This window comes from Pleurodeles waltl, chromosome 6 (assembly GCF_031143425.1).
Source record: "Pleurodeles waltl isolate 20211129_DDA chromosome 6, aPleWal1.hap1.20221129, whole genome shotgun sequence".
NCBI classification, from domain to species: domain Eukaryota; kingdom Metazoa; phylum Chordata; class Amphibia; order Caudata; family Salamandridae; genus Pleurodeles; species Pleurodeles waltl.
In genome coordinates this window covers 884250330-884264308 of record NC_090445.1, presented here as the reverse complement: position 1 = coordinate 884264308, position 13979 = coordinate 884250330, and the positions used below count along the sequence as shown (strand labels likewise).

At 40.2% G+C, this 13979-nt stretch overlaps 1 protein-coding gene across 1 annotated transcript in view; it reads left to right on the top strand.

Annotated features, from left to right (window-relative positions):
• The first annotated feature begins 613 nt into the window (after window positions 1-613).
• ATP6V0E2 (ATPase H+ transporting V0 subunit e2) overlaps window positions 614-13979 on the top strand; it is a 38958-nt gene continuing 25592 nt past the window's right edge. The window contains exons 1-2 of the mRNA XM_069239673.1: window positions 614-940; window positions 12346-12393. Coding sequence (XP_069095774.1) covers window positions 837-940; window positions 12346-12393 — 152 coding nt within the window. The 5' untranslated portion in view covers window positions 614-836. The remainder of the gene's footprint in view (window positions 941-12345; window positions 12394-13979) is intronic.

Here is a 13979-nt window from a genome sequence, read left to right as displayed (position 1 = left end):
ACCTCAAATACACACACTTCGTCCAGCAGTGAAGAAAGAGGGCGGATGACGTTTTGTTAGGCATTTATACCGTTGGTGATAATGGTGTTCATTGGACTGTGGTTACCATGACAATGGACTCATTGGAGTTGTGGTTCTAATTTTTTTCGTGTTGAACTTTGAACCTGCTATTAATAAAAAGTGAAGAAAGAACTGCATAATCCTCGCCTCCAGTCCTGTTATAGAATTGTCCTGGGCTTCACAGCAAAATGAGAGATTAAGTGCCCCGACTGCAGTGTGCTAAGGAAAATCCTATTAAAATGAACCAGCAATATGCCAGAGTTGAAGTAGCCAATAATGATTTTGTAAAAGTGATTACTTATAAAACATTGAAAATAATTTCGCAAAGGCTTTTTTATTTGCTACTACGCACCACATATGTATAAGAGCTCGAAATACTCAAATATCTACCCTTGTCGATCATAACTACCGTTATGTAATAAAACAATAATGTCAATTCGATACTTCATCTCTAACTTTTTTATATTTCATGCCCCGCCCCTCCGTCGGTCGTCGTGTTTTATCAGGCATTTCTTCTTGGTTAAGATGGCCGCTCTCTTCTCTGCAGTTCGCGCTATAGTCTTGTGACCCGGCTCGCGGTTGTCGTCAGTTCCTCTTGCACGTTCTTGTTCTGCTCTGATAGGCGCATCGCAGCGTCCAATCCCTGTCGCTGGAGGCTGCTGGTCCAGGTTAGCATCACCCCGAGCAGCTGATCCCGCTTGATCGGAACGTCGCAACCCGCCCTGTCTTCGTATTAAAAATCCACTGCCACTCCAAGCTTCGCCTTTTGGTTGATAATGACGGCTCATTCATTCACTGCTCCGATGATCATTTTCACTACCTTTTGGGGCCTGATCGGCATCGCCGCGCCTTGGTTTGTTCCCAAAGGTCCTAACAGAGGGTAAGAAAAACATCCCTCAAACCGCAGCTCCCGACCCCTCCCGCTTGCTCCCCGGAACGGATGACGTTACCAACTTCTTCCATTAATTTAATGATTCATTTTGCCCCCCTATCAGCATCGCTTTTCTGTATCTCATGCGAACGCGACCAGCTTTATCATTAATCCCACTCCCATCCGTCATAATTATCTGAACACCACCGCGCCACCGCGGTAACTCCCTTCTCGGCCGGCATCACTACCGTCAACACCACACAAGAACACCCGGAGTGTGATTCTTCCTCCAACTCCTGCCCCAAAAGCCCTAATTTCACTGGCAGACGCCCACCTCTGTCGGCTTCAACCTGCGATGTCAGCACCACCTGCAGTGTCTTATGTTATATACTGTCTTCTCAGCGCTAATGTGTTTTTGGATCCTGCATTACTGATCTTTTTTTATAATATTTATTATATAGAGTAGGCTTATCCAACGACTAGCTCATCAGCTACTGGTAGCTCTAAAGTTACGTATAAGTAGCTCGTCTGTGTGCGTCCCAGCCTACTAAATTAGAATCTTTTGCTGGGTTGAATTAATATATGTATGCCAAAAATTGAAAAGTGTTTGCTAGATAAAAAGGGTGTTTTTTTCTGGATTTATAAGCTGATGTTTAGAGGAAAATGGTCACATCTCCAAAATACATTTAAAGCTGATATACAATTGATAAATCAGGTGACCAACAGGAGACTTATTACTAATTTTGTGGCCGTGATGCGAGGGGCATTGCAGCTATGGCTGTTATGTATTACCCATGTAGAGGTATTCCATATTGACAAAACCTTTTTACATTACTGTTGGTTACCGTGCCTAATGAACTGAGGTGATCACGGCTGGTAAACTTGCATGGTGTGTTCACTAGAGTAATGTTGTCTGATGTGGTCACTATTACAAGACTAATAATATTAATAGCTCGTGATGATTTTTTCATTGAACATAATACATTATTACAGAAATGGTTGTAAGTCCCTGGTGTAGGTTATGGTGTTTTGATTTGTTCTTGGTGTCATATTTTAATTTGTTCTGTATTCCACGTTACCAGCTGAGCTGTAGATTCAATGTAGTGCTTAGTACCCTATTGTGGGGCACTGAAGTGCATTACAGAATTGGTAACACTCTATAATGTGGAGTAGTACATGTATTTGTTGTTGTGGACCTGTTTTGGAAGTGTGTGAGTTATCAGTAAGGAGCGCTTGTCTTGGGTTTCGTACCTAGCAGTGTGATGAAGGAAATATTTTTAAGAGATAGACATGCAGGGTTGCAAATTCAATTAGCAGGTGGTTATGGTTTATTCTTCAGATTCAAAGTTATGTTTATGAATTCTTTATATCTTTTAACTTATTCCCATGCTAAATTTAGCATTAGATTAAAGGTTCTGGGGGGGGGGGGGGGGTGCGGGCATCTTGGGTGTGAGAGGTTTGGGAACATGTTGAAAGGAGGGAGAAAAACAATAATGAAACATATGTCAGGATGGGCTGTGTAGCAGTCATCTTTTATGTGACTGATGCAAGGCCACCTTAAGTATTGGTGGTGCCCAGTCAAAGTCTTTGTGCTCCCCTAATTACCTTCTCCACGGATTCCCTCACTGACACCCTCCAGTGGTGCCCTTTAACTCTCTTCAGCACCTCTCTCATAATTCATTTCTTTTATAGCACTACTTCTCCCAATGTAAGATGTCAATGCATTTTTTATAACACACACACATTATTCAGAGACAATGAATCATGCAAGTGTATAAGCAATATATAGGAAATGTCACATAAAACAACAAGTGCTACAATATATAGGTGTCATATATCCTCCATACTAGTAGGCACTGTATATTAAAAGTGCTTTGCCTGGAGAAACACCAACTCAGAATTTGAAATGTAACTCACTGGCTGGGGTTGTTTGCACTAACAGGAAATACCACCCAACCTTAAAACTAGGAAAGCTTGAAAAAAGTGAGGTTCTGAACATATCTCTTGTAGTTTGCATGCAGCTCCTTGATGACAGTACCTAGGTCAGTGTGTGTTTTTTGAAGGACTGGAAAGTAAGAACTGCAAGTAAAAAAAGGATCACTTTGACAAAAGCAGTAATCCGCCGAGCTATCTAAACAAAAGGCAAATCTGTCATCTGCGTGGTACATGTCAGGGTTTGCCGTTGGCACACTAATCCTCTGTAGTACTTCATGATGAATAAAAACTGTGTCTAGACACACACAGATCTCTCCAGAAGGTACATTGATCACCGGGGATATTATGACATTATGATTATCCCCTGAAAAATTCTAGCCACACAAACATTTTTGCAGCACATACCTTTAACACCAAAAGATATTTCGAAACAGAACACCCTCTGAGTTTCGAGCCAGGTGCAGACCTACAGGGATTGACTACATTGAATTCCTCTAATGTGCCAGCTATGTGCACCCGATCTCTTTAGCCGTACGTTGCTTATTCCATTTGTGGTACTGTGTGGTTAGAGAAGTGTTATAAATAGCCTGTACTTTATACAGTAGAATAAGTACCCTCTAGTAGCTACGAATCCCCTGGCATTTGTTTGCTTGAGTTTTACAAGTCTATGCTTGCGTTTTACTAGCCTATATGGAATTACAACAAGCCGCCTTAATGCAGTATTACGGTGCTGTGTAGTGGTTGCCTGGTCTGTGTCTATAGCAGTGGCATAACTAAACTTGCCCCCTCCCCCCCTGCTAAATATGTACCCCATTCACTCCGGAGCCCTCAGGCCAGGGTACTGTGCTGAGGGGGCCCACTGGAGCTCACCTCTCCTCCCCTGTGCCGCAGGGGCTGTGGGGGCCTTTGTTACACCACTGGTCTCTGGCATTCACCAGGCAAAAGTTTACTGTCATTGTCACTCTTGTCTCACCTGGGTAGATTGCTTCCGTAGTGATCAGTACTAGAGTGTTAGTCACAGGGGTTCGGGTGCCTAGTGTCTTTATCTTGGGAGTAGCCAGATTCAGTACCAGTTTTACAAATATTGAACATCACACATATTTACTCAGATAATAAGGCCTGTTCTGGCGTACCACCTAAACTTACCACACATTTGTTCCAAAATGTGAGCACTGTATGTCATTTCTAAACCCACCTACCCATCTTCATTTTGAAATTGTGCATGTGAGTTGCAGTAGGCAAAAATGAAATCTGAAACCTGATACAGAGTGGTACTACACACATAACATGATTACGGTCCTCATATATTTTGTCACATATTTGCCTAACATAACCTCCTGGGATTTCAGATATCCCACCACCCAGGTTTTCAAGCATTTGTGAATGATACTCAAATTCACATGAACCTCCAAGGATCTGGGTGATTCTCAGCAACTTAAGGTTTGCGTGGAAAGCATTTAAACTTGGATGCATCAGAACTGGCTGTGTTAATTCCTCCTAGGCTGAGATGCTCTCTTTGTCCCGGTGACCCTGTTTGCCTTATGACTAGCCTCATTCCATTGATCTCCCTTCCACATCTCTCTCAAACAGTCTTCATTCGTTTATCCCTGTTTATGTCAATATATTAGTGAATCTGCCGGTGAACAGTGCCATGAAAGGCATTTCTTTCACCTAAACACCCATTTCACCAATCGTACCCCGGTTATTTCTTCCTCAGAGCCCAGGTGATTTTGTAGTGGGATTCTCCAGAAGTGAATACTGCAAACTGAATATATGCTGCTCTCACTGCCAATATTACATCCACACTTCAAAGTGTTCAGAGTTGTATGCTTCATCATTAACCTGAGGTGCATGTATCTTAGCAGCCTTCTGCACTGATGTCACTTTGCTGGCTTCCGATCAAAGAAACGATGGTGTTGTCTGTCTCAGATATGAGAATTAGCAAGCGCATCAAACGTGACTATGACATCCTAACTACAGTTCTCCACATTTTCACTGAATCTCAAGATTACTTGATGTCGATCTGGGCCCAAGTGAGGGCAACTTAAAACTCAAATTGATTCATAAAAATAATCTCTTGAGAGAATACCATAAGACACAAGGGAAGCCAGCATAAGTAGATTATTTTTCTATATGCTTCAACCTAAGCAACAGTAGAATCCAGTAACTGGGCAGGCATTGTGGCAGATGCTTAGTTTAGGGTTTTGAGTGCCTCCTAGCACTTGTCTCCAGAACGGGGAATGAACCAAATGCAAGCACAAGCAGGAAACCAAGCTCTAACTTAAGAAGCTGAACTAGGAAGCTGAAGCAATACAAGCACCTAATCAAAATAAAAAAGTCCTAATCGAAAGACACTGGAGGGAGACTTATGCCACAAACCACTGATGAAAAAAGCCTAACTAAGGTCTGGGACGTGGTTAGGTGGGACTGTGAAGGCCCCAAAAGGAATCTGCAACCTGGAATCCAAGTATAACCTGGGTAAGTAAGTTTGCCCTTATTTATCATCCAAGAGCCCGGTACCTGATAGCGAGGAAGCCTAGTGAGATTCCCATCTTCAACAAAGAGCAGTGTGACTCCTCTTGTTGGGTTGCTCCCTCTAACTCTTCTTATGATTTTCCCAGCCCCTCTTGCAACGTCTACTCAGAATTTGTGGAAGAAGTAGTGAGCGGGTCTATTAAAACCCAGAAATCGAGGAAAGCTCCTGGTCTGTATAATCTTCTCTCCAAAATATTCGGGAACAGTCGATCAGCCTGGGCTCCTATGCTAATGACGGGTTTCAGTGACATTTGGCTACACCAAGAAACCCCAGCATCTTAGCAAAAGGCCCTCATAGTCTCATTTGTCAACCAAGGCCCATGCAGTGAGCTCGCAAACTACAGATTTATCTCTGTGTTCGATGCTGTTGGTAAAATTTCCAAAAGATCTTGCCTGAATGTCATGCTGGTTTCCAGAAGAGCCTGGGGACAATTGACCAGGCCGTAAGACTCTATTTCATGTGCATAATACATCTTGATCAAGAAGTCCCACCTATATATGGCTTTATAGACCTGAATCAGCATTTAATTCAGTTGACAGACTCTTACTATGGGCATTTCTGAAGGGAGCAAGGGGCCCCCAGAGAAACTGTTATCTGCTATTCATAGCCTATATCGAAGGAATACAGCAAGGGTTCGCTATGGTGAGTACACCTCTCTAATAGAAATAGACCAGGGTAGGTCTAAATGCTGAGTAAGCATGCCCTTACTGTTTAACTTTTTAATTAATGGTATGGGCAAAATCCTTACCGATTTTGATCTTAAGGTTCGGAATACTGTCAAACTGCCATTACTACTCTTTATTAACAACGCAGTCATTTTACGTCGGACAGAACAATCGATGCAACAACTACTCTTGGGCATTGAGAAATAATGTATCAATAAACACTTTTGGATCAACAGTGCTAAAAGTAAATGTATGACCCTAAAACTAGAAAGAAGCTAGAGTGCCTTTTGTAATCCTGTGGAGTAAACCTGGAGAGGGTCAAACATTTTGACTACATGGGCTTTCGATCTGGTGAATATCTGTCCTGGCTGGCCCAGGTTATCAAGAGTGAAACTACGATGAACCAATGCACTGGTGCCATTTTAATGCTTCACTAACAAGTAACCTGCGTTTCCAAAACCAAATTCATGTTGACCACTTCTTATGGGACAGAACTATGAGGGTGTAAGCCCTGTTCCAGGCTGAAAGTGGTGGAAAACACATTCTATTCACTAGTTATTACATTTAAGATCCAGAACTCCAGTGGAGTTGGGTCTCCATGAGATGAAATTGTTAGTTTCCATCAATTCTGTTTTATATTTGATTAGACTGTGGACTAACAAGAGGGCAACAAGTTACAGAGCGGCCCTTTTGGATATCATCCCTATTAAATGCCCTACAAACCTGCAGTGGTTGGACCATATTGCCACCACCTTAAAAAATATATGCTGTCTTGATTTGTTTGTCCAACCCTAGCATATTGTCTCTGCACAGTGCAAAAATCACAAGAGATCACACCTGGAATGCACCAGAGTACAGTGGGCACTAAAGGGAGGCCATTTGTTGAAGCCATACTTTGATCTGGAGCCGTAATTCATTTACCATCCATATGACAGCGCTCTGGCCCCAGTAGAGAAGCAAAGGCTGTACTTGTAATTCAAACTCAATATCTTGGCAGTGCTGGCCTACAGCAGCAGTAGGACTACTAGTCTAACCATCTCAGGCCTGTGCACTTGTAAGCTGGGTGGACAACAGAGGATTCTATATTTTATGCTTTGTAAGAACAATCTCCATGCAGAATATAAGTGTTAAATTCTTTATCAGCAACCCCATACACCATGCAGGAAGGAGACCTTGAAGTGGGTCCTACTGCTCCAGAGCAGTGCCTCCATCTTCCTCAGTATTCTACTGCATCACCTCAAACAGTGATATCACACAGAATGTTGTATCCCGTAAGTTCTACATTAGGTTGTGTAATGGCCCATTACCACACATCGTTCCCCTTGAAAATCAAATGAAACCAATATATAAAGCAAAAACAAATATATATATAACTATGAGCAATATATCATTTTGCTAAAGCTACAAAATATGAATATACATATTACTATAATAACAAAATATCAATATTGTACCATCTGTTAATAATATTTACACACACACAGTCATTCAGTTTCAAAAGCTTATTTATAACTCTTCCATACCTACCAATTTTATTTTCCAGTTGACCCACCATATTTTTGTTACCAACAGACACATTGATATTATTGGGCTCTTGTACATTACTCTGTGGAATTACTTCACAGCTTTCTGAACTTTGGCTAGTAACAGTATTGTTACTTGATACCACTTTTATGTCTTCCATCCAGTCATAATTTCTTTGGTTTAGATCCTTTAATCCTTGTTTGCATTTGGCTAGCCGACTTCAATGCCATACTCTCCCATCGATAAGAAGTGCTGAATTACAAAATAACTTACACACTCTCAATGGTCATAAAATTTGCTTTCACCTTTACATACTTTCCTAGCTTTCTCAACTTTAACCCAAGAACCAATTTTAATTGGTACTTTTTTGACACTCTGTTTCTTATTCTTCTTTGTATGCTTGTTTAGCTGCCAGTAATTTCTTTTTTACATTTTCAGGTGTCCACTCTGCAACTCTGCTTGACTGTAACCATTCTACATCTTTGCTAAAAGGTTCACTTCCTATCATTATCACAAACAGACATTTACCAGTACTGTTATTAGATATTATTCTATATGCCTATATAATTTTCTTCAGTTCTGTTTCCCACTTCAAACCACCACTTACAGCTAATTGTATCGCACCCTTTATGACTCGGTTAAATCGCTCCACTGGACCGCTTCCTTCGGGATGGTATACTGAGGTGTTTTTTATGAATACTTCAATTTCTTTCCAAAAATGATTTAAATGCCTTGGCGACAAATTGTGGACGATTGTCAGATATTATACACTTACGTAAACCTTCATTCATGAACAATTTGTCTAAGAATCGTATCGCACTTTCACAATTTGCTTTCTCCACCATTTTCATTTTTGGCCATTTAGAAAAGTTTGAAACACCTAAGTGTTCTCCATGATACAACCAGAGTCTTTTTTTTTTTTGTAAGACATCGGTGGGATAAAAGTGCCACCCCTCAACAATAAACCATGTTCTTCACTTAATTCATTGCGAATTAAAAAAAACATGTGTTCTGTTAGGCTAATTTTCCTTTTCTCAGGTCACCCATTGTTCACATGCAGCAGAATATTTTGTAAATCTTGATCTAATTTCATTTGTTCTTTCCATTCATCGTCATTGATGCCAACCAATCCTCCAACAAATAATCTAGCCACACATCCTTCGTCTATATACATCTCATCCATTCTATCAGAAGATAGAGGCATGCAACTTAAAAAGTCAGCTTCTCTATTCTTGATTCCGGGAATATATTGTACCTCATTGTTGAAATCTAATAACTTTATGGACATTCTGGCTAACCTGGGTGATGCTTTTTGTAAACCAGTCGTAGTAAGTACTTTGGGTAATGGTTTTCGATCCGTTCTCACTGCCACATTGTAACTCCACACATGTTGACGAAAATTAACCATGCACCTTTACTCGCAAATGTTGTAATGTATAGTTTGCAAGTAAAATCAAATCCTTTTAAAAACGGTGGTTACTTTTCTCAACTTTAAGTTTCACAAATTCTTCTTGACAATGTAATGACCATGTAAATCTTACTTTCTTCTTAAGAAGATGTCATATGTTTCTTCAGATACATTTTGCATACAACTCTACGAGTCCTAAAAAAAGCTCTGAAATCATCTTTGTTTTGGGGAGCTGGTGCATTCTGAATAGCCTCAACGACATTCTCTTGGGGTTTTATTCCACTTATGCAGTGCCCTAGATAGTTTGCTTCTTTCATCACAAATTTATATTTCTCATAATCCACTGTAAGTCCCTTGTTCTAAAAAATTTCCAGCACTTGTTTTACTTTCATCTTGTGATCTTCTTTAGTTTTTCCCATGATTAATACATCATCTTGGAAAATCATTAAACCCTTAACGTTCTCAAATAAATTGCTCATCAACTTTAGAAACGTTGCTGCTGCTGACGCCAATCCAAAAGGTACTCGTAAAAATTGAAAACATCCTATAGGTGTGATAAATGTAACTTTTCTACTATCAGGGTGCAGCATTACCTGATGATACACAGATTTTAAATCTAACATGGAAAACCAATTAATTTCTCTAGTAGTATTATACATTTCATTAATTTGTTTGGCAGTAGGTACTGATCTACCATGATGCTTTTATTTAATTTTCATAAATCTACAGAGAGGCTGACTTTGCTGTTGGCACGTCTCACTACTACCAATGGATACACCCATTCAGCAGACTCTACCTGTTCAATTAAGCCCTCCTGAACCATTTTTTTCTACTCTTGTGTTATTTCATCTCTAATAGAAAATGGAACTTGCCTAACTTTGTGAATGCCTGGTTTGGCACCTGCCTTTAGTTACATTTTATAGCAGAAATAACTTAGAAGGCCTACCTCCCCTGAAAATACTTTGGGATGTTCCTCCAACTAGTGCTTCATATCCTCATTATCATCATCACTAGTTACTGATAATACTGGCTCTGACTTGTTGGGATTCAGAATTATTCCTAAACTCCCTTGGTCGAACCACCCAAGTACAGAAGGGCCCTTTTTCACAATATATAATTTACAGACCACCTTTCTTCCTTTGAATACAAACTCTAGTGTCTGATATCTAATTAGACCAATACTTTCACCAGTATAACTTCTGGCTTTAACATCAGGAGATTCCAACTAAACTCCCAATTCCTTTACAAATTTGTCATCCCATTTAGTCTTATTAATGATAGTAAATGGTGATCCTGACTCGGCAAACGCCTTCACTATAACACCTCCTATACACTCACATTTTTCCTTGTAACATGTTCAACATCAAGATTATCAAATGCAATACAAAAAAAATTAGTATCTGCATCTTTGTCTTGCTGATCTGAACTAGATGGAGATTGATCTTCTGCCTGATTGTATTTGACTTTACTGTTCATCTTCTTTCTACATTCCCTCGCATAAAGTCCTACAATCCCACATATTGCACACTTTTGGTTCTTAGCAGGGCATTTCCTGTGGAATGCTAAATGTTCTATGAAGCCACAACAATAACATTTCTTTAGTTCACTGCCAATAATTTTGTTTTTATTTTTGCTTCTCCCTCTTTTGTGTGTAGCTTCTGTTTAATTATATTGATCTGTTTAATCTTGTGATTCATCAACTACAGCCTTTGCGCTTCTGCCCGTGTGTTCTGCTTTCTTTACTACTGCAATAACCTCTTTAAATGGGGCTTCTCAACTAAACCTTAGTTTGTCTTGAATATTGGGATTCTTAGTGTGCATTATGATTTGGTCACAAATGAGATCCTCGTGCAAGACTCCAAATCTACATGTTTTAGCGAGTTGCTTAAGGTCCGACATGTACTTTCCACAGTTTCCAGTTTTCCTTGTTTGCACTGGAAAAATGTGTATCGATCCACTGCTACACATACTACTGGAGAAAATAGGTATTTAGATCCTCCAGCTTATGTGAACACATCGCAAATACCCTTGTCTAATTTTCTTGTCCATTTCATTGTACATTTTTAACTCACATGGATCAATGCAATGTAACAATATCTTCATTTTTTCTGGTGAAAAAATCTTCATTCTCAAATGTTTCAATATAATTGCAAAAATATTTCTTCAGTTCCTGCCATCTCCTTGTAGGTTCACCCTTAGCAGGAAGAAAAGGTTGTGGAGCGGATAGATTCAAAGTATTCACAGCACACACATTTATTTATGGAGGTAATTACTGGCTATAGGCAACCTACTATTTGAAGACTATGCTTTTTCTAATAGTTCCTTGAAATTCAAGCAGCTCTCCTTAAAGGTAATGTGTTCAATTTAACCGACACAAATGCTGTGCTTTAAGATCTCTTTATTAACTGCAGAGAGATACATTGACATACATGAAAAATAAGTTATAAAATCAGCACATATATTTTACTTGAAAAATGTGCTCAGATATTGAGCACTTTACTGATAAATCTTCGCGTATAAAACTGCCTGTTACACGGCACTCAAATACCTGTGAATCAGCCACCTCCTGGACCAGCCGGCACCCAGCAAATCACCAGTGACCCCCCCCCCCTTAATCAGCTGAGTCACTTTGTACAGTTCTTTTCATTAAGGACGATGTATGTGAAAGCGATACATAGTTAAGCCTGCATGTAACATTTTGATTCTTGTATAACCTTTTACTGCAATTCTTAAGAAAATGGTTATGCAATGTAGCAATAAGTAACTAATTATGCTTAGTCATTTACTCCTTTGTGGCATTTGTGTGTCCTGTATATTTTGATTTTAAAACGTAACGAACATAAAACAAAGAAAAGCAAGATGCATCAGAAATTACTATGTGTGCACTCTCAAAAACCTCTGCAAAGTACTCACACATAACCCATGAGGGTTGCAGACTTTTGTGGTCAGTGACCCAATTTTTACAATCTACTTCAATAATGTTGTCATTTGCATGAATATAATAAACATCAGGAGTGGAAAAAATGGGTCTACTCGTTTAGATAAACAAAAAGTAATCTTGAACACAACATGTTTAGCAGGAACATGTGCATCATTTTCATTTACAGTCTGACTCATGGAGGTGAACGTTTGGTCAACTAACTGTCATTCTTCCCCACGTTACAGTCCTGGTGCACGTTCCTTCCTTAACCTGTAGAGTCTGGATGTCCATTTCTGTTATTTAAATCATAGAAATCCAATATTTCATATTGTAATTTCTAATTTAGGGTATCTGCTTACTCTGATGTCTGCGACTTTAATATTCTTTATATTGTAGCTGATTTATTTCCTGTCTGTTGTGTTACAGGGTGGTAATCACAATGCTGGTGACTACAGCGGTGTGCTGCTATCTCTTGTAAGTACTTCATATTCTTATACCTTCTGGTCTCCTTTGCTCAGTATTGGCCACTCTCAGTCGCATATATTTTAGTTACTGTGGGAAAGAGAGGTAACCAGACAACCGCAAGATTACTTGGAGCAGCAAAAACACCTTCATCATCATTAACCAGGCTTCAGCTGATAAAAAGCATCTCACTTTTCCCTGTTAAAATAATAAAAAATAAAATACTCATTATTTTCTTTACCTCTCTGGAGAAACTGCCAGGGAAAATTCAGTAAGTAGTTTTGAAGTGTGCCAATGATTTTATTGAGAGCAGTTGGGCACCAATCCAATCAGTGGGTGCTTTGAGAAGGTTATAGTTTGAATTTCATATATCCCACTTAGTCATCAGATGTAAAGCTTTTTATTTTTTATCAACAACTGGTTGCCGCAATCCAGGATATTTATCGTCTAAAAAATTATCTCAACCTTGTACAAGTCAAGCCTTATTTGCAGCCAGAGACTGAATTCCTCCTAATCGTCAATTCACTGGATAAGCCCAGATCCAGGAATGTCTCTTCGGCATAAAGATGAGCACATTTACAGCCAGGTTCTGCACCAACACAGAATTATATGAAATTGTCATTGAAGAAATGCTATTCAAAACTTTTATCTCTAGGGAATATCACACAGCTTTGTGGAAGCTCTCACTTTTACATGGAATATTGTTTCCTAAACTGTGGGTCGCAACCCATCAACCTATTTCTGGTGAGTCGTGAAAGTTCAAGCAATACATAAAGATGCCTTTGAATTCTTTATTTATCTTGTCACATTTGCAGGACTTCAAAAACAGAGGTCAAAGGTCAGGCTATATCTTCTAACACATCGCTGCTTATTTTTTAACATGTGGATTGGTACTTACACACTCTGACTTTGCAGTCAGAGAAATAAAAGTAAAGTGAATTATGTGACAATCTTGCTGTGGTACAGGAAGTGTGAAAGTAAAGGCTAGAGGATGTCATTTTTGTAAGGCACACAAACATGTAAAAACTTGTAAATTATCTGTACATATTAAGCAGTTAAAGTATAAATGGGGGGCATGGCCAACCGGGTGTGATCTCCGGAGGCTCTGCTCGAGTTCCTTGCAGAGACACTGTGTGAGGTGTCCCGTTGCGAGCCAGACACCTGAAGTGCACCTAGGAAGGTACAGGAAACATAAGGTATCGCAATAACAGGCGCAAAATCAGCAGACTCCACCAAAATCAAGCCCCCCTAGTGCTGGAATGCAACAAATCAACATGGCGGCGGGCGCGAAACACTGAGCCAGGCCCGCCATGTTTAGAATGGCCCGAAGCACGGGTCAAGGAATGGGCTGGGGGAAAGTTGTCTGGATCCTCAGGCCCACGCAAGCCCCGATACGGGAACGGGATGCCTAGAGATAGGGCCAGCGAAGCCACTGACTGAGGCAGGCCCAGAACCTGACTCGGTTGCGGTATGTAGAGAAACAGCAGCGGCCAGCACTGCACCAGGTGAGCGCTGGGGAGAAGAAAGGTGAGCGATCTGACCCATCTGAACAGCGATGCAACCCAGGGCTTAGCGGCGTCCCCGGGTGAGAGGACAGA